This window comes from Cydia splendana, chromosome 18 (genome assembly GCF_910591565.1).
Source record: "Cydia splendana chromosome 18, ilCydSple1.2, whole genome shotgun sequence".
Lineage (NCBI taxonomy): Eukaryota > Metazoa > Arthropoda > Insecta > Lepidoptera > Tortricidae > Cydia > Cydia splendana.
Window position 1 is genome coordinate 18,318,037 of NC_085977.1, and position 22,330 is coordinate 18,340,366.

General features: G+C 37.8%; 1 protein-coding gene across 1 annotated transcript; it reads left to right on the forward strand.

Annotated features, from left to right (window-relative positions):
• Positions 1 to 10,896: 10,896 nt before the first annotated feature.
• On the forward strand, positions 10,897 to 21,290 carry LOC134799632 (lipase member H-B-like). Its single transcript, XM_063772070.1, has 2 exons — positions 10,897 to 11,301; positions 20,299 to 21,290. Exons 1-2 carry the CDS (start codon positions 11,163 to 11,165, stop codon positions 21,225 to 21,227), a joined length of 1,068 nt encoding a protein of 355 aa, XP_063628140.1. The 5' UTR covers positions 10,897 to 11,162; the 3' UTR covers positions 21,228 to 21,290.
• The last annotated feature ends 1,040 nt before the right edge of the window (positions 21,291 to 22,330 follow it).

The window sequence follows — 22,330 nt, forward strand, 5'->3', positions numbered from 1 at the left end:
TCCATAATGCTCTAATAGAGTTAGGAGCAATTGATCACGCGATGCAAAATGGAATCTTTTTGTTATAAGTTTTCAGGAAAATGACTTTTTCACTTATGTCATTATTGTTATCATGAGAGGCTTCTGGTAAATTATTATAATAGGGTAGTACTATATATAGTTACCAAGATTATTGGTTATCCTTACTAGAGTCGGACTAAACTAACTCTGCACGGTATTTCCAATGAGAAAGTTTGTCACCATTAATGTCAAACTACATATTAGGTAGTAGTACCACTTAGTAAGTATTGAAAAATATTATATGACAGCAATATTTTTTTATACTTTAATGTTGATTATTCTAAACCATGTTTGTATGTCTACATAATAATGTAACCCTCTTATGGTTGTATATAATCTGTGACAGATATTTTTGCGTGCGTTGGTGACTGTTCTTATTGAATGTTAAAGAGACTTTATGGATTCGAAATAAATGAATGAATAATATTTATTTTAGGACAAGTTTCATATTAACTATGTTAGTAAGAACTTAGGTAGGTACTTAAAGTTAATCTACAACATAAAATGAGTGTTATAAAAATATTCTACGGTTATTATAAGGTCAAAGGCTTTCGGTAACCGCTTACCATCATGCAGGCAAGCAGTATACAAAAACTGACTAAGTTTGAAAATACAAAATAAATATCGTCATTAATTTCTCATTATTACCTAGGTATATGTTCAACTAACTAACTAACTATTTTGGCTCACCGATCCAAAGAGAATCTTGGCCTCCGAAACGAGAGCGCGCCACCTGTCCCGATCCTGCGCAACTTCCTGCCAGTTACTGACGCGAAGCTGAAGCAGATCCGCCGCCACACTATCTTCCCAGCGATACCTGGGCCGACCCACCGGACGGCTACCAGTCGGTCGTCCCAAGAACGCCCTCTTGACAGCCCGATCCTCTCCCATTCTGAGTAGGTGACCGAACCAGCGAAGTCTGTGCGCTTTCGTTTCGCCGACGATATTGGGTTCGGCCACTAACTCCTCGATCTCGGCATTTTTCCGGATCTTCCAGGTGCCGTCATCTCTCTGAATAGGTCCCAGGATCTTGCGAAAAACTTTTAATATATGATATGTTCAAGATAATTTTAATAATTTTATACAACCTGGGGGCCTACCGCGAACCACGTTCGACGTGTTGCCTCCCTGTCACGCTTATGTACGAATTTACAAGTGCGACAGTCAGGCAACACGCAAAGGGTTTTTGTGTGGCCCTCTGACCCTTCTTATGACAGTAATTACATCAGAATTACGATAAGTGTGTTTCCCAACGTGGCCGTGACGAGTGAATGTCACGATCGTGTACAAACACGCACACACAGACAACATAAACAGTTTGGATCGGAAGTAAAGTTTAGGTGACATAACAGACAAACATACAGACAGTTCAAACAGTTCGGAAGTGAGGGAATTAGGAAGTAAACATTGGCAATGACATTATTTTTGTTTTAATGTGAATGAATTTCATTATACGCGATATAATCCATTACAATCGCATAATCGAAGACAATTTTATGTGAATATTGTTTGTTTTAAACTTAAAGAGTGCTAATAACAATATTTAGTTGTATTTTGTGGCATATTTGCTAAATAAATGTTCGGTGTTTGATAAAATTATAGTAGATACGAGCAATAATTTAGTTTTAATTTACATTTATTATTTAAAGAAGAGAACACGACACGCAAACTAGTTATTTATTGTAGCATAGGATAGGATATCCAAAAACATAATACGGAACGATCTGTAGGTACGTACTTATAAAGTGGGAAATAAGATACATATAATCCAAAATATGAACAACATTTATTAGCCAGTTGGCTTAATACCTAACATAGTGTTAAATTATTGCTCATATTAAGGCCCCACCCTGTATATGTGATATGACTTTGGTGAGTGACGAACACAGGGAAGTAATGGATGGTTCACGCTAGACCGGGCCGGGGCCGGACCGGAGCTTCCCGCGCTTCGTTTTCTATGGAAAGCACGACATAGTCACCGATCAGCCGTCATAGAAAATGACATGTCGGACGCCTCGGCCCGGGCCCGGCCCGGTCTAGCGTGAGTCATCGTTAAGCCTGCGTGATAGTAATGCGTCGATTATCATAACAATCCTAGAAATATTAAATAAAACTGCGTGTTATCATGTCGTAACGTTTTGTCTAACCATCGGAAAATTATGTCTTCATTTTTAGGGTTTTGGGTACCAAAGGGTAAAAACGGGGCCCTATTTCTAAGACTCCGCTGTCCGTCCGTCCGTCTGTCACCAGGCTGTATCTCACGAACCGTGATAGCTAGACAGTTGAAATTTTCACAGATGATGTATTTCTGTTGCCGCTATAACAGCAAATACAGCAAATAATAAAATATAGATTTAAGTGGGGCTCCCATACAACAAACGTGATTTTTGACCGAAGTTAAGCAACGTCGGGCGGGGTCAGTACTTGGATGGGTGACCGTTTTTTTTGGCCGTTTTTTGCATTATGGTACGGAACCCTTCGTGCGCGAGTCCGACTCGCACTTGCCCGGTTTTTTAATAATACCTACTTATATTGTTTTTATAAATAATTTAAATGACCTTGTCTGTGGCAAGTGGGTAAAGTAAAAATAACATGCTTGCTTAGGTAGGTTAGGTAGTAGGTACCTTGTGGTCGGTATACATATACACCGTGTTTTTTTTTGATTTCCGTTAATTTCAAGGGTGCATTCCTGAGCTTAAATCAAGTAACTTTCTCAAAGACACCGATGTTCTAATTAAGTCCATTTCGGAGATAATCCATAATTTATTTTTTTCCTATAAGGCCTCTACAAGCGTGTACACTTGCCTTAGGGCCGGCTTACATATTGATTAGTGTTTAGAATGAGTTCATACATTTGCTACTAAACTTAAGTACAATCTCGGTCGATTGATGTACGAAATGACATTGATATGTCACAGATTTCAATTGTTTGGTTGAGTTAAATGTAATGCCCGTGTTACAACAACGCTATATGCTACATTTAATTACTTTTTAAACAAAAAAAAAACAAAAAAGAAAATTAACTATGCCATTTAGTTCTTATAAACGTACTTAACTATACCCCGAAGTTAACGGAATTCAATAAAAACACGGTGTATAAAGTTATTTGTGTTCTTTGATTTAAACAGTGCCTGATTCTTCTTACTCGCGTTATCCCGGCATTGAGCCAAGGCTCATGGGCCTTTGGTCCGCTTGACAACTAATCCCAAGATTTGACGTAGGCACTAGTTTTTACGGAAGCGACTGCCATCTGACCTTCCAACCCAGAGGGGAAACTAGGCCTTATTGGGATTAGTCCGGTTTCCTCACAATGTTTACCTTCACCGAAAAGCGACTGGTAAATAACTGATATTTCATACATAAGTTCCGAAAAACTCATTGGTAAATAATAAAGTAAGGACACTAAGCACGAAGATTCGCGTACATTGACCCGCCTGTCCGTATCTCTATCGCACGCGAATAATGTTATTGTTCTCTCGCTCGCACAGTGTCACTGTCCGCCGGCATGATGGGCGGGACACCAATATAAGTAATTAATGTAAAAACATTAATATCAATATCCAGAGAGGAAAATGGGGACTACGTTTGTATGGACAAGCGGTAGTTCTGTTTCCTCTTAACCTCCCAAGTCCCTTCGTACAATTTTTTGTACATATTCCAAAATCTATTTTAAACTTTTATTGTGTAACTAAGGGTTCCAGTTTCAAAAACAAAACTATTGCTTCTGGGTCTCAGGAGGTAAGTCTCGTCACAGTTACTTGCCAAAACCCACAGACAAAACATCCTCCAGACTGAGCATAGTAGCGCTACCCCCTCTGCCACGCATACGGTAATTTTACTCCATGTTCGAGTCGAAAGTGTCTTTGTGTGACGTCCGTGTCTTTGAACGGACCAATCACGGCACGGGACTTCGCTCACCTCGTCCCGCGCACCCCCGCATTTTTGGCATCATCGGTTGCATGAAATAATTGCTCTAAACTCGGTCTAGAGGATTCGTAGTCTATGCTAAATCCCCTTAACTCCCGTTAGGAGCAACGTCCCACTAATCACCATTAGGTACTTATAAAGCAGTAATTAAAAAACTATGAATCAAGCGACGTCCTAACAGTAGATACCGCATTAAGGGCTATTTGTATGCGGCGGATGGTATTGCGTTCTGAGCATGGTATAATAATATACTCCGCCTGGTACTCTCTTCTCGTCTTTTCGTGGTCACGTGACTGACACAAGCCTACGTCATGCGACAGCGCTATATGATAATATGCGATAGCGCTATATAAAGTGGCAATGTTAATTGTGACGTAGGCTTGTGTCACTCTGGGAAGAGAAGACCATGTTTTATTAGACTATGGTTCTGAGTTCAGAGGAAAGGCAAAACTCTTTCTCTGTTGACAGTATAGCTAGAGTCTGGCTACTGAAATTTTACCCAAATGTTTGGCGGGAAATTCAAAAAATCTTGGGCTGGTCACACTTTGTGTAGTAGGAATTATAGTTTTGATACTAGAAAATATTTTTGATTTTCTGTGCACACGTAAGGTACCTAAGGATATAAGTTAAATATACGTTGACGTGCACTCAAAGCCAGCTCACATAATTTCTACCACTATGTAAAGTATAGTCGACGATAAACACATACCTATGTTAACACTTTCTCACCATATACCATTGTAACAAGGCAAAAAATGAAATGTAGTGTAAATAAGACCTAGCTCGATCATACCGTAATATTAATGCATCACCAAAAAAATACACAAGTATATTACTATGCCAAATATGCTAAATGCTAAGTATCATAATATTTATAGAGCACCAACCTTCTAATTCGTTTACATTTGCTGTAAACATTGCAGTTTTTCGTTATATAACGCTACACGTCGACTTCGCACATTGTCGTAATTATTTACGAGCTTAAATAATAGTTTGCGAACCTCACTCAGTATAGACATTATTAATATTACTTAAAATAAACCCCTTATAAACCGCAAACAATTTGAATGAATGACATAAATTGTCAACTGACTTTTAGCTTTTTTTTTTCAAATCATAGACAATTGGTGATACAACAACGAAATATCTGTCAACATTTTTTGGCTAACTCTACCGTTCGGATTAAGACTATGCTATACAATACAGATTTAGTGCATAATTGTTTTCCATCGTATTTTCTCGGAAACGTTCGTATTTGTCATGCTACTTCAGTCAACGTCAGTACTTTTTGTACCGAGACTGACTGAAATAGCAAGACACGTTCGTACGTTTCCGTGAAAATACGATGGAAAATAATTAACTATGCACTACATCTGTAATGCTGGTGTAGTCTGATTTCGAACGGTACCTTGATTTTTATAAAAAAAACCGGGCAAGTGCGAGTCGGACTCGCGCACGAAGGGTTCCGTACCATAATGCAAAAAACGGCCAAAAAAAACGGTCACCCATCCAAGTACTGACCACGCCCGACGTTGCTTAACTTCGGTCAAAAATCACGTTTGTTGTATGGGAGCCCCACTTAAATCTTTATTTGATCCTGTTTTTAGTATTTGTTGTTATAGCGGCAACAGAAATACATCATCTGTGAAAATTTCAACTGTCTAGCTATCACGGTTCGTGAGATACAGCCTGGTGACAGATGGACGGACGGACGGACAGACGGACGGACGGATGGACAGCGGAGTCTTAGTAATAGGGTCCCGTTTTACCCTTTGGGTACGGAACCCTAAAAGTAATTAAAAAGCTATGAATCAACCGACTTCCTAACAGTAGATACCGTATTAAGGGCTAACTGTATGCGGGCGTGGTATTAGTTATTGTGTTAGTAGGCTGAGCGGTTAGCGTCTGCGGATTTTGGGTTCTGAGTCCACAGGAAAGCCAGAAACGCTTTCTCTGTTGACAATATGATTAGTCAGTTGAACAATGGTTCAAGAGGGGACGTAAACCAAGGAAATTAGAAAGGGACAAAAAACAAAAGTCATTATACGTATTAAAAATTAAAGATATCTATCTTATTGATACGGTTTAACACCCCCTGGCACTGACTAAAATAACCGACTTGGTTTCACATAACATCTCAAAACTTTTTTGTAGTAGAAGAATTGCATTGCGAGACTTGCATCTTTTTACATATAATGTTTTTGATGGGATGTCATCTCTTTTTGTTGGTAGTCCTTCTTTTCGGGTACCACTTCTTGTACGTCAGCTACCACTTTTATCAAAGCTCATATTCATACCCATCCCGCACTATACTCGTACTCATACATATACAATACTCATGGCCATACCAAACTATACAAGCTTGTACTCATACAATACACAATACCCAAGTACCCATCCTACAACTCCCAAACCATACCCGCACTCATACCTATGCCATATTCATATCCTTACCATACTCATAGCCATACCATACCTACTAGTACTATATACACATATAATAACTACATAAACACATCTTCATACTCACATCGTACATCACAGACCTTTACCTACTATTTGTTGGAACTGCAACAGTAACTTTGTAATACCATATATTTACATGGGACTACAAACTTACTTATGCAGTTCTTAAATCTTTAAAACGTGACCGATATTGCAATATTTTTAGGTTTTCTATGGGTTGATAAGCTGAAAACTACTTGTGTTTAAAATTTAAAGCTTGTGGGTATGCTAGAATTACCTTAGAATTATGATGATCGTGAGTGACCTAGTGAGTGAGTGAGTGTGTCAGTGTCGAAACTAAGGAACTTTTACGTACAATAATTCTTAAACTACAAGTTCAAATTGAATGTTTTTGCGAATATATCTAAAGCATGTCAAGCCCTATATGTCACTGAAAATTCAGGGTTCTAGCTTTAGCCAGCACAAAATTACAGGACGTCGAAAATCGCCTGAATCGCTTCGGGAAAAGGATGGTACGGCCGTGCGTCTTTGTTTTGCTCGACTTGGCGGGGGCACTGCCGTGCCCCCAGATACTTCTACTTTTTTTAGCCATTCGGCTATATCACTACCTAATAGTCACTGTATGCTAAAATTATACTGTTATGGTAGGCACTCACAAGACGACACGATTTATTGGTTCGCTTATATTCCACAACTTCTCTTTTCGCACAAACTCTAGTACTAAACACTTATGGTACGTCAAAACTAGTCAAAAGTCACTAGATTAGTAGCCCTCTGTCCTATTCGAACTTTAAGATATGTACCTAAATTAATAGATCTAGAAACGATATGGATTAGATATGTCAGTGTCTAAAGTGACGTTTTTGTTTGAAGAAACGTCACTTTTGACACTGACATATCTAATCCATATCGTTTCTAAATCTATTAATTGACGTACCTATCCTAAAGTTCGAATCGGGCCGCCTGACTGTGATAGTGTTACTTAAACGTCATTATTTGATAGAAGTTTGACGTTTAAAATATATTAGGTAACCCTTGCACAGTCTGCACTATCAAAATCGCTGTCAAATTAGCTTGGTCAAACTCTAAGAAGGCTTTTGAGCAGACTAGCAACAAAATGAGTGCGATTTGGTTTAAATAGAATGTTTGGTCTTGAGATCCACTGCCGTATTCGAACTTCAAGATATTCACAAGAGACGACACGTACTAGATCCATTCTAGATACGTTATAGTTTAGATATCAACTAGTTCTCTTTTGCAGCGCAATTCGGGCAACCAATGTCATTTTTACGTTAGATTGAGTAAGATATCTATTAGATGTGAATTGGATCTCTAAGTCATATCCTGTGGAAATCGTTCAAGTGTATCTCCAGAATCGCGCAAATGTCAAATTTGACAGGTTAGATCTTAAACATATCGTTATCGTATCTTGGTGATGTCTAAAAGATATCTAAATGTCTATTTCAAAATCCGAATCGGGCCCACAGATACAGCGTGCGCGGAAGTAATATCGCATAGTCCGTGAGTAAGTGTTTGTGTCTAAAATAAATTTTATTTAGCATATTTTAGCACTACCATGTTTTTATCGCCTTGATAATGATACCAATATTAGGCTAAAATATCAAATGCCAAACACGTCATATGATATTTATTGCGAATCGAATTTATAAGGAAATATATGATGTAGGTAGTAGTTTGTGAAACTAAAAAGTATTTACATCGATGTCATCATCATTATCATCATATCAGCCAGAGGACGTCCACTGCTGCACATAGGCCTCCCCCAAAGAGTGCCACATTGACCGGTGTTGCGCCACCCGCATCCAGCGGATTCCCGCGACTATAGGGTTACCAGATGACAGTAATTTTCCTGACATGTCAGGAATTTTGGCCTTTTGTCAGTAATGGGGACGGAACACGAAAATGTCAGGATTTTTTTGAATTGATAGACTTTTTAGCCTACCCGCAACCTTTACCCTTTACATCGATGTGTTTGTGTGTAAATCTACCCAAGAATCAATTATGACGCTTTTAAAGTCATTGATCACCATTTTAAATAGTACTTATTCTAGAAGTGTTAAAATCACCTTTAAAGTTAGATACCTAAGTAATATTTTTAATGTTGGTACCTATAAATACTTAATAAATACCTAAACTAAAACGTGATAACAGGGTTTTCCAGAAATTATTCAAAAATATTTATTTTTGATGTTTCAAGTTTGTAATAAAACGGTGTCCGTCACTTTGTATCCCGCAGAGTTAAGTGGCCAAAATGCGCTCGAGTATTTAGCAAGAAGATAGGGTACGTGAGCCACCTAAGGGCGCACCAGAGAGTGGATCAGCTACACTCTAATAACACGACCTAAAATTGCCTACTCCAGAGTACACAGTCGTTGTGGCCGAAATCGGTCAGGAGAGCATCGTCATCATCACAGGCCTTTCCTATTGCAGACGATTTATGCATTGCTGTTTAGACAACGGGTTTGGGCTGTACTGTACATTATATCCTAATAAAATAATCTGAATGAAAATTATCTCATCGACCTCCGTCAACCACTACTGGCCTATAACAAAACTGTCGGCGCCGGCGGCGTTCAGTCCACGCAGAGATGCGCACGCGACGCGCACCGCGACCCGCTCTCGATATACCGGTTAAACGTACCTAGTTGAATGAAACCGTTTTCGAAATTTGAAAAATAATTAGCTAACTTACTTTTATGGCAGACTGACTTTTGTTGAGTGAGATTAAAATTTATTCATGACCATTTTGGGTCATTTTGTGTTAATAAAAGCAACAGATTTGAGTAATTTGCTTTTGATATAATTTACCGCCTAATTGTTGTTGAATGAAAACGTTTGTTTTGAAATAAATAAATAAAAGAGGACTCACTTTCATGGCAGGATTTTTTTGAGTGAGATTTGAGTGATTCGTTCTTGATACCTATCATACCAGTTAAATGTCCAGGTTTAATGAAAACGTTTGTGTTTTATTTTAATAATAACTAAAGAGGACTTCTTTTCATGGCAGGACTATTTTGACTGATGTAGTTAGTGATTTGCTCTTAATATCTAAAACGTAGTTATTAAATTAAATTGATGGGTTTTAAACTATAAAATATCTTTGATAATATACAGGGTGGAAAGATAAGTCGGGCCCTGGAGGGAAACTACCTTAAATCCTTCAGCTGGCTCATTTTACTTAAAGGACTTCCTTTATTTTTAAAAAGAAACAAAACTGCATTCAAAGTATTTTTCTTTTTTTCTTCAAATTGGCTTGTCTAAAAAAATCTTGAGTACTAAATATTAGATTTTATGGATATTTTGTATGACAGACGAGTGTAAGACCTAATGTTTCTTAGAGAAATGTTATCATTAACATTAACTGTATCGACTTGTAGAATAAAATTGCGAGTTTTTATTTTTTGGAATTTTTAGTCGGTTCGAGTCCCGGGCGAGGCAAGCGAGTTTTAGAAAATCTTTGAATGCAGTTTTGTTTCTTTTTAAAAATAAAGGAATGTCTCCTTTAAGTAAAATGAGCCAGCTTAAGGATTTAAGGTAGTTTCCCTCCAGGGCCCGACTTATCTTTCCACCCTGTATAATGGCAGGACATTTTATTGTTAATTGTGACTGGCCTGATCTACTCTCAGTTATCTCGAGCACAATATACAGGTTAAACTTGTACTTAAATGTTAAATGAGTATGTTTTTAATAAAAAAAATATCAAAGGACATCATAACTGCCTGGAGTTTTTGCTCAAGACACCGCAGCGCAGTGTCGTAGAATTCATTTATTTTGCAAATGCAAGTGGTAAATATTTACGTGATGATAATTACGTGGTTTAGTTAAGAAACTGTAGTTTTTGTCGCGTGTATTATTTTGATCGTAGTAAAATAAATAAGCTAGTTGTATTTTATTCATGTTGTTGTTGTTTAAAACTGCCAATCTATGACTCAAATAACATTACATAGCTAATCTCCTGCTATTAGAATCCTGCCCGAATTTTAAGTCATCTTTTTGAATTTTTAGAAAAAAAATATCTGCTGCACAACCGAGGTTTGATTGCCACACAAATATGAAAGGTTAAAATCAAAAAAATATTATTTCAACAAGCTCTATCATGTCATCTCTTTGGGATCCAACATCAGAATCAGTGATTATTTATGTAGATAACTTCATCAAAGAGGACTGAAGTGTAACCATGTTGTAAAGTTTTTCTTTCATTGGACTATTCTCAAGAAAAACTTCAACAATCAGGATAGAAGAATTAATGTTGTGGTCTCAATTTATTTTCAAACAACCTCAGCCAGCTGCAGCAAAGATAAGTGCAAGTTGTGAACCTCACAAATTCTTTCTTAGGGGAATTCTGAGAAAGAACTCTATCAGAGAATTCGTGTGTGAATGTGGTGAAACTGTCAAGTTCTTTCTTCGGACAATTTAAAAATGTACACGGACACTCAAGAAAATTATCAAACCTCTGTGTGCTGGCAGCCCTAGCAAACACTTCTTGCCGAATCGTGTGGTAAATGTGTGGAACTCTAACAGAAAATTTTGTTAGTGAACCGTCGGTGAATTCCTTCAAAAACAGACCAGACACACATATTAGAACTTTAAAAAGTGCAAAAGAAACAAGTGTTGTAATAACCACGCATCAACTCCAAGAGCTGCTAGTGTATAAATAATAAAATATAGTCAACAACAAGAACTCCAACATGAAGTGTATTGTGACGTGTCTCCTGGTGCTGGTGCTGGGGTTGGTGAAGGGAGACATCCTGAACAACATCGGGTCTCTCCTGCCGCCCTTCCTCACGGAGAATTTTGAGGAGCTGGTGAAGACTGCTGACGCTACGTGTATGTTGATATTGTTGATCAAATCATAATTGCTTAGATTACACACTTCTGTTTACATTGAGGTGTTTGGTGAAGGAAAACGTCGTGAGGTTAATACACATCCGTCTGCGATGAAATAGAAATATAAATTCGTCAATTTGCACAACGCGCGAAAGCAACTTAAAGTCCTTCTTCTTCCTCCCGTTATCCCGGCATTTTGGCACGGCTCATGGGAGCCTGGGGTCCGCTTGACAACTAATCCCAAGAATTGAAGTAGGCACGTAGGTTTTTCCGAAACATTAAAACAGATGTCCACATATTTTTGAGCTCATTGGCCACTCCAACATATCTGATGGAGATGATGATGATGAGATGGAGTTGTAAAACGCATCGATTTAGGGATATTCACTAAAAAGTATCAATTGAGAATACAAATAGAAATTTATTTTTGGATCCCTGTGCTCGGTGATTACGCAGACAAAAGCTCTAGAGTAGATATGTCCTAGACATATACATAGATAGGATAGATAGAGATATAACATGTCTATTACGGTAAAATAGGTAGACTTCTGTTATTTTCAAAGCCTTTTAAACGCACTTGTTTATTCAATGTAATACCTATAATAAATGTGGTGCTAAACATCTCTTCTTCTTCTTTCCATCCTGTTACCCCCTGCTGGGGTGTAGGGCTCGAATCTTTCTCTTCCACTGACTCCGGTCCTGGGCAGCTTGGGTAGCCTCCTCCCACCCCATCCCCAATACACCCAGCTCTTGCTCCACAGAACGGCGCCAAGTAAATTTAGGGCGACCATGTTTCCGTTTGCCGGGCATCTTCCAGGTCAGGGCCACTTTGGATAGGTGGGTGTCAGGTTTCCTGAGGATATGCCCAACCCAATGCCATTTCCGCGTCTGGATCTCCTTGTGTACGGGTGCTTGTCCGGTTATTCTCCATAAGTGAGCGTTTGTGATCCAGTTAGGCCAAAAGATACAGAGATATAGATATAGAGGAGTTAGGTGCTAAACATAATCATGGTAAAGTAGCTTACACCAGTTTTTGCTTTCGATGTTCCAGTGTGAAAATAATGAATGGAAATTACGAACATGACTAATCTATTGTTTCGTGAGTATCATCATCTAAAAAATACCTCATCTCTTCATCATCAACCTTATTTACATTTACGAATATAAGAGTCGGCTATAATTGACATTTCTCACGTAACTTTAATATCTGACACTGCAAACGCTAATCGTAATCGCGCCTTATTATAATAAAATTATATGAATATCTTCACGCACAATAATGGATTCTACTTTTAAATTTTTCACATACCTATACCAAACCTTGGCTCGAGAGGTAACCATACTTGCCACAACACATGAGTGACAAGTTGACAAGGTAAGGGAAATTACTGTAAGTCAAATTACGCTATAGTTCCGCTGGCGCCGCCGACCGTAACGCAATGTCAGCAATTAGGTTGTGACATAACATTGACTGATATAATGTCAGCGTAACAACAGTCAATGACCATAGGACCATAACATTGTGCTTAGAAGCCAGGAACGTTACGTGAACAGAAAAGTACCTACTCGAATGTTGAAAATGTCGTTGAAAGAGTTTGTCAGTATTTTCCTTTCTTGTCCTATCATGTAAACAAACTATTCTCGATGACATTATCACACTATTCTCTGGAATTTACTTAAAATATCGTTATATAGGTACTTAAACAAACTGAAAAATGTCATTTCTAATAAGATTTCCATCAATAATGGCAGTAACTAACGGGTCACCTCAAAAACATCAGATATTATGATGTCTAGAACTCTAGATTGCCTATGAATCGTATTGTTGGAATGTCACTTTGACGTCACGTTTGTGTACATGATAAGACACGTAAGGATGAATACACTTTAGGCACTGATCTGGGAACATGAGGAAAAAACAATGCATCAAATTACTTTGCCGCTCTTGTGGATAAAATGCAACTTTTTCATCAGTTTTTGATGAATAAAGAGAGCGTTTATGAGCTAGCCAGTGTGGTGAACAATGTTACACGTTAATAAAATACAAATAAAAATATAATTATATGTAAAAATGTGAAATTGTAATGAATTATTTTTTTATCTCACCTAAACTGTCAATCAAACGCTCGCTTGACTACCTACTTTGACGACAACAAACGGTTGACATTGGAAAGGTACAGTCGCCATCAGATATATCGGAGCGGCCAAGGTGCTCACAAATATCGGAACACGCCTCTATTGTCAGGGCGTTAGAGCGCGTGTTCAGATATTGTGAACACCTTGGTCGCTCCGATATATCTGATGGCGACTGTATGTCGGCCCCACATGGGCCACGTGGGCCAGACGCGGTTCACACTGAACTTGAACTATCGCTAGGAATGTTTTCGTTATTATAGGGACTGATAAATTATATAGACAGCACTATTACGCCTGATGTATGATAATTGATGATGATGCTCTCCTGACCGATTTCGGCCACAGCGCCTGTGTGCTCTGGAGTAGGCAATAGGGTTCCGTACCCAAAGGGTAAAACGGGACCCTATTACTAGGACTCCGCTGTCCATCCGTCCGTCCGTCTGTCCGTCCGTCCGTCCGTCGGTCACCAGGCTGTATCTCACGAACCGTGATAGCTATACAGTTGAAATTTTCACAGATGATGTATTTCTGTTGCCGCTATAACAACAAATACTAAAAACAGAATAAAATAAAGATTTAAGTGGGGCTCCCATACAACAAACGTGATTTTTGACCGAAGTTAAATAAGCAACGTCGGGCGGGATCAGTACTTGGATGGGTGACCGTTTTTTTTTTGCCGTTTTTTGCATTATGGGACGGAACCCTTCGTGCGCGAGTCCGACTCGCACTTGCCCAGTTTCTAACTCATCTTATTAGAGTGGAGCTGATCCACTCTCTGGTGCGCCCTTAAGTGATATGATAATTGATAAAGACCGGACAAGAGTACAACTAATCCAGTACTCCACTTAAACATGAAAATTATGTGACCATACTATGATCGCAAAAACAAAGAACATAAATACATCAAATTTCGTAAAAAAAAATTTATACAAATTTGACATTAATTAATGGTGACATAACTACACTTTGTCATTGCAAATGCCATGCAGAGTAGCTTGGTGCAACTCTAAGCGACTAGCTATACAGATGTAAAATTTCGCTAATTGGCGCGTGGCGACATCTACAGCAACAACAGATTAATTACTTGTCCATTGACCATCTTTACTATTCTCTCGTCTCCATTCAGGTAATGTGTCCATTAAATGACACATAAGGCTGTCGTGGTTCAACCAATTAAGACCTTCGATAGAAGTATTATGAGAATTACTTACACATAACTTTAACTTCAATATGGTTAACTTGTATTGGATAAGATGTGGATAAGACAGAGGCCGATTCGGTTTTACATTTTGATAAATAAAAAATACAAAATACAAACTATTTATTTGCCAGAATACAGTGTAGTCAGGGGTGCGAAACTCCTTTCGGGCAAACTCGGCTCCGTTCGGCTCAGCATTGCTCCGAGCAATTATTAGGGTTGACACAACTTGACGTCCCTTTGCGTGCACGACCAAGGATAAGATAATCACTTGAATTTTGACAACCCTAAATAGCCGAAAGGGATAGTGCCATTAGAAAGGGACAGCATGATTCGACCCTGAACCGCTGTCAAACTTCGGTTTTGTAGGAACTTTCCTCTCTGTACGGTAGTATTATTTATTCTGTGGTGTACCTAGTGTAAAATTTGTTGTACAGTGTACTCGACCATAGAGATAAGTAAGCATAGAGTGCTCACTCCATACATCAGTTTTCTTACCAAAACGATTATTATTTTTGTAGTCCACATCTAGCTAGAGTCAAGTAGCAGATTTATCAGTAGGTACCACAACTACTTGATACTAGATGTTACATTACAAGTGTCACGACTGACGAAAAGTGTATTGCTCAACGATTTACAACTAATATTACAAAATGTTAATTTAGGTTAATCCGGTTATAATACTTATTATATCATCAATTCATCATAGCATCTTTGCAGATGATAGTTGCAGCTACTAAAGAAGGTATTTTGAGGTCTACAGCCTACATCGACTGCGTCGTTGAATTGTGTAAAATTGTCCTCTTCTTCTTCAATTTAAGAGGTATCCTCTTGTCGGTGGAGTATTTTCCATTTCTCCCTCTCATAAACCATAGCCTTGACCTCTTGGTACGACACGACACCAGCTTTTTCTTTTATTTGGTCTACATACCTACGTCTTGGTCTGCCCCTGCCTCTCTTTCCCTCTATCTTGCCTTCTATGATGGTTTTAAAGAAGTTGCCGTGCCGTAAAATTGTCCTATAATAATTATTTATTTAATTTAAATTAAAAACTATTAGAATCATATAAATTACAATTCATTAAGTTATTTAAGCTGAATAAATTATTCCATGACATTTGATAGTACAATCCTTCATATTATTCATCATACTTCGTATTCTTCAAGAATTTGTTTTGATAATGGTTTTAATCTTGTTATACGACCTTGACCGTGAACCGTTAGCGGCTCGCGCTGATTGGTGCATAAGAAATGATGCTTCCTGACCGATTTCGGCCCCAGCGACTGTGTGCTCTGGACTAGGCAATTTTTAGCTCGTGTTATTAGAGTGTAGCTGATCCACTCTCTGATGCGCTCTTAGGTGGCTCACGTACCCTATCTTCTTGCTAAATACTCGAGCGCATTTTGGGCACGTCAGCACACCACCTACATAGTTGTAGGAAATTGAGGTTGGCGACCGAGCCTTAAGCAGATCACGTTTTTTGTGGAGCTCACTGCGGCGTTCCGTCTCAAAAATGTTAACTCTATCATTAATGAGGCGCCGCCATTCAGGCCGCTGCGCTGCCTTCCGCTCCCAGTCAGAGGGCTCTAGTTGGCATCTCTTCATATGTCTTTTCAGAACATCCTTATATCGTAAGTACTGGCCACCGCTTTTACGCTTACCATTCTGGAGTTCTGAAAAGAAGATACGCTTCGCCTCTCTGTCTTCTGACATCCGTATTCATGTCGTATCATACATGTATCATCATTTCGCTCGCACTTATTGGTGCGAGTGAGATGCCTGGAGGCCTATAGCCATGATGCCAATCGTACACCGATACTTAATCGGCAAACGAATACAAAAAATTTATCAGAATGACAGATGAGAAACCGACCAAGTACGAGTCGGATCGCGCACGAAGGGTTCCGTACCATTACGCAAATAACGGCAAAAAAATCACGTTTGTTGTATGGGAGGCCCACTTAAATATTTTTTATTCTGTTTTTAGTACCTAGCCATGATGCCAATCGTACACCGATACTTAATCGGCAAACGAATACAAAAAATGTATCAGAATGACAGATGAGAAACCGACCAAGTACGAGTCGGATCGCGCACGAAGGGTTCCGTACCATTACGCAAATAACGGCAAAAAAATCACGTTTGTTGTATGGGAGGCCCACATAAATATTTTTTATTCTGTTTTTAGTACCTATCTATTTCTTGTTATGTTATAACGGCAACAGAAATACATCATCTGTGAAAATTTCAACTGTCTAGCTATCACGGTTCATGAGATACAGCCTGGTGCGCGACAGACAGACAGACGGACAGCGGAGTCTTAGTAATAGGGTCCCGTTTTTACCTTTGGGTACGGAACGCTAAAAATTACGTGACTATCTCCATAGATTATTTAAGGTTCGATTAGCGTTTTCTATCAAAGATTGTCATCTTGACTAGGCCCCCTGACACTTCTCAAGGTCGTATCAAAACGGGACGAAACCATCAAATTGTAAAAGCAAAATCAGCCTCAGAGTAATAAATCGGATGGTCATTTTTTGATTAGTCTTGTGATCTTGACCCGTTGTAACTATTTACATATTTATTAATTAAATAATACATACATATATTATGTATCGTTACATGGCAAGGATGTTACGGATGCAGATTTTTGACATCCGCGGAAGCGGATGCGGATATTTACAGGCTCACATCCGCGGATGCGGATGTCAAGATTAGGTACAAAGAACGTCAAATATTATTTTTTTTGTAATTTTTCTTAAAAAAAACGAACCGTTTAGTATTTGAGCAAGAATTAAGGTGCGTTATATTTAATAAACAGTAACTTGGCCGACTTTTCTGGATTTAGACGATTTCGTTATAGGAGGTGATGACGAAATTACCTGGCACTTACGCCGCCGCTAAGATGTTCCTGTACCGACTGACTCGACATCCGCATCCGCATAAGCTCCGCATCGATTTTATACGGATGCGAATGCAGATGCGGATGTTGAAAATAACGCGGAAGTTTCGCGGTCGCGGATGCGGATGCGGATATTCGCAACATCCCTGTTAGCTAATAATCTATTATAGTGTAGATTAGGTTAAGGACATAAAAAATATTGTAAAAATTTATTTATAATAAACAGTTTAAATTTAAAAAAAAAAAAATTTTTTTTTTAATTTTTGTTACATACCTAGGTACTTTTACCTACATCGAAAAACCACGTTTTCGCAAGTGCCAAGCATATTCTATTCTGTTGTACATTAAGAGTTACATTTTCCTTTCTGAATGATAAATAGAATATAGATATTAATAGAAAATATTTGTGACGTTTTCAACCAAAAGGTACCACATTGTTGCTTGCAAATAAGGTTGATTTCAAATTGAAGCGATATGGAAATAGCGCCTTATTGACAACCGACAATAAGTACCCTTTTGGTTGAGAATGTCACATTTATTCGATTTAAAACAATAACGATATTAATTAGTGTATCTGAGAGCTGTAGACCAGTTCAATTCCGCCATTTTGGGAAAATATAAAACTTGAATCGGCAAAAAAAAGCAGAATTATTATCATTATCGAACATGTTCACAATATTTTACGCGAAGTTGAGAAATGAAACCTATATAGAGTAGACAATAACAGATATCTACGAAAGCATTTTTGCTCAAGTTGAAAGGGAGAATCTTTGCTCGCGCTTCGCGCTCGCTCGGTTAATTATTTTATTAAATACTTGTATAGAGTACCTACACCTAAACACAGCAAATATCACGATTTGTGCGGTCAATAGTGTGTGCATATCTGTGTATTCTGCAGTTGCCATCGAATAGGTCACGTTGAGAGTTTGCCAAGGTTGTAAATGTATAGTGTTTAGTAATTGTTAAAATAATTCCTGATAAGTGCTTGATTTTTTTGTACAAAATTTCAATACTTATTTACATAAATCTTAATTAAGGCAGCGAATAACTATATCTTAATAAATACAGTACTGAAGGTTCTTCTAGTTTGTTTGACTAAGTGGTTGTCGTAAGAATGAATAAGTATCAATATTACATTTAAAACGGAAACAAATAAATATAACGCAGACCTTCCGGGTCTTAACTGATTGAACTTATCCACTGGAATCGTACTTTATTTTATACTTTATGTTTTTTATTGTATTACTTTATAATCACAGGGAAGTCTCATATATAGCTGGTTCACGGTCGTTCAATCGCGATTGCTTATGTTATGACCAAAGACATATGTAACTTCGTATAAGACGAATAAAGTCTAAGGAAAAAACGTGCCTCGGAATTGAAGCAAAAGTCATTCTCGAATAGATGGCGCACACACCTTTAGCCTATCCTCGGCTAGATGGCGTGACGACACCGTTTCATATTTAACAATTTTAACACATAGATATCAGTGAATGAACATGGATCAAAATGATATAAAAATAATAAAATCATTTATCCATATATATACATGTTTTGATAACTCTATACGTTTTCATTTTGAGTTTTAGTCGTGTGTCGATAGATGGCAGTAAATTTACAGTGACTACAAAATTTACAATGACAGGACCCCTCTATACTATCTATTCTTTTTGGTTATGACGCATATTATTTTAAATCTGATTTTACATCTTGTTACAATACAGGTAGATAATAATAAGTACCTATTGTCAGTCAGGTATTATTTTAGTAAAATCACGATTTTGTCCGCTGGCATTCAAGCTAGCGTCAAATTGGCAAAACCTGTTCTATTTTGACCTCTAGAACATGTACCTTGGACAAAATAAAACGAAGTTTCGCTAATTTAAACTAAAACTCTTCTTTTTTTGCGTTCATGACCTAGCGACAAAGTGTATGCAACTTTACATCCGAAGCTACACGTTCAAATGACAATTTCACAGGCTTCACATCTGGTTCCAGACGGATTTCTTAGTTCAAAAATATAGTTGCTCTAGTGCACAAAACGCCACATTATTAACGTGCTAATGTGTATGATTACTGCATCATTAGCCTTTAATGTCGTGCAGACAAAGCCGAGGCCGTCAACCTTCACCCTCCTGCCTCTTACGTCACGTCACGTTGATCATCTTGATTATTAATGATGAATTGATGATGTTTTGTTAAACGTATTTTATAGTGACATTAATTTTAAAATATCAATATTTATAAACTAACTTTTAAAACTAAACTACCGGTATTATAAAATTTAAAATGAACTTGTAAATAAACTTAGGTATAAATAAAAAATGCTCTCCAGGTTACCACCACGTGTTATGGTACCCAAAAGACTGGCATAAGAGGTATCTTTGATGGCCAGACTTAATCTCTGGCCAAAGTAGCTGCCAGCCCTCTAATATTGCAATAATAGTAGGTCATAAAATAAACTTAGTTAATAATAATTACGGGACACTCACGTATATAAAAGTCGGAGATTAGTGCTCGATATTGACTCCCGTTGAAGCTCCTAGTTATAGAGCGAAATACGTTGAGCAATCTTCGACTTAAAATAAGTGATTGAACCATTTGATTATATTTGAATATGTCTGTGTCTCACGGAAGTTTTGTTTAAAGCTTTTAATTTCTCAAATGTCGATGATATGTAATCATTGCCAATTTGAAACAGAACACAATACTTACCTACGGAACTTAAAAAAGCTTTAACGTGACTATTTCCTTATTCCAGGTAAGGTCCTGCCCGTGGACGTGTTGTTCCACCGCCCCTTCACCTTCGAGGCTCCTCTCATCGACTTCGTGGAGTTCACTAAGGACTCCAACAGAACTTACCGCGTCTCCGAAGCCCCCAGGATCTTCATGAGGGAACGACCCACCTCCTTAGTTTTATATGTCCCTGGTTGGTGGAACACTCCTACCGACGAATCGAGTAATACTTTAGTTAATGCTTTGTTGAAAAAGATACCTATGGTCTTGGTGTTAGATACTAGATTATCGTTTTGTAGAGGCTATGTAGATTCGGCGTCAAGAGTACAACCTTTAGCTCGACTTTTGTACTCGTTTCTGAAGAGTATTAACAAAAAGGGGTATAAACTAGAGAATGTACATTTGATAGGCTTCAGTTTAGGTGCTCATGTAGCAGGCATAACAGGAAAGCTAGTACAACGAGGAATGCATAAAAACTTAAGTAGAATAACAGCTTTAGATCCAGCCAAGCCGTGTATAACGAAAGACTTTAAACTAGCTAAAAGCGATGCTAAATTCGTGCAAGTTTTTCATACCAGTGCTGGGGTTTTAGGTCTTGAGGATCCTGTGGGTGATCTAGATGTTTATGTCAATGGGGTGGATGTGAAGCAGCCTGAATGTCAGAATAGGAAGATTAGTTTAGAATGTGATCATGCGCAGGCTTGGAAGCTTTTCGCAGCGTCTGTGGCTAACGAGAAATCATTTAAAGGGCAGAGGTGTGCTGATTGGGAAGACTTGATGAAAGGAGAGTGTAAAGGGAGCGAGAAACTGATAGGGTACGGGTGCAGTAGTAGGACTAAGGGGATGTTTTTGTATAAAACTGAAGAGCATGTGGCTCAGAAAAGAGAGGATGTGGAGAAAGAGGTGAGGGTGTTCAATCCTGTGGAGATATTGACGTCTTGGTTGGGGCGATGATATTAGTAAAGTTTAAGTTAGTTTTTAGTTTAGTTTAGTATTGTCTGTGATATTTATTTTAATCGATATATTTATTGTTAATTTACTATGTTGTTTTGTTTTGATTATGTACCTACTTAGATGTATTATCCTAGAAGAAGAGATCACAAACCAATATTTTACGACATATAGGTAGGTAAGTAATAATATTGAAATACTTAATGTTTTAAAGTTGTACCTCCTGGCTTAATTACCCCATTGTGTTGACTGTATTTATAATACCTATGTAATGTGTGACACCATGAAAGAAATATACTTACCTATCAAATAAAGAACTAGAAAATTATTAGAAAAATTTTGACACTTAAATACTATGGTATTATATACTTACCGAGTTACTTTTTGAACGCAAAAAAAGGTTTAAGTAAGTAATGACTAGATTACACAGCACCTAAAGTTATTTCAAAATTTGTAATTATTAATTAAACTTACGAATGTTATTTTTCCTGTTTTGTTTTGATTTTTGTACAATAAAGTGTTTTACTAGTATTACTACTACTAAACTTTTTCTTGCATTCCTCTAAATTTGTCCATGGGTGTATTACGATTTGGTACCTAATTTGACCGTGACGTCACCTGTTCTATTTTTATAGGTACCTACAAATACATACTATAGACGGTAGTGGGTAATCTTTTTGACAGCTCGAAAAAAACACACCTACAGATTTGACTAAGTCAGTCAAACACTATTGTTTTTAAAGTTTTCTAGCACAGCAAATTTCAAATCAACAGGTTTGGCTTGGTGAATTTGTGATAAGTAGGTAGTGTCAGATTGTATGAATAAACAGTTAACTTATAACAAACCTCTTTTCTGACGTCTCTCTTGTGTGACGTACTTACACACACTGAACCAGTTTAGCTAGTTGCTCTTTTAATTGTTGCTCACCCCAGCAGCTCCTATATTATAGAAACAAATTGTAACAATACATAGTAAAAACGTGAATGGAAATAAATTATGGGATAGGGACAGCTAATTTGTACAAGAAAATTAACCCTAAACAAACGAACATAAGTTAAGTAGAGGCGCCATCTAACGAAATACTTCAGTAGTAAATCGCGAACAA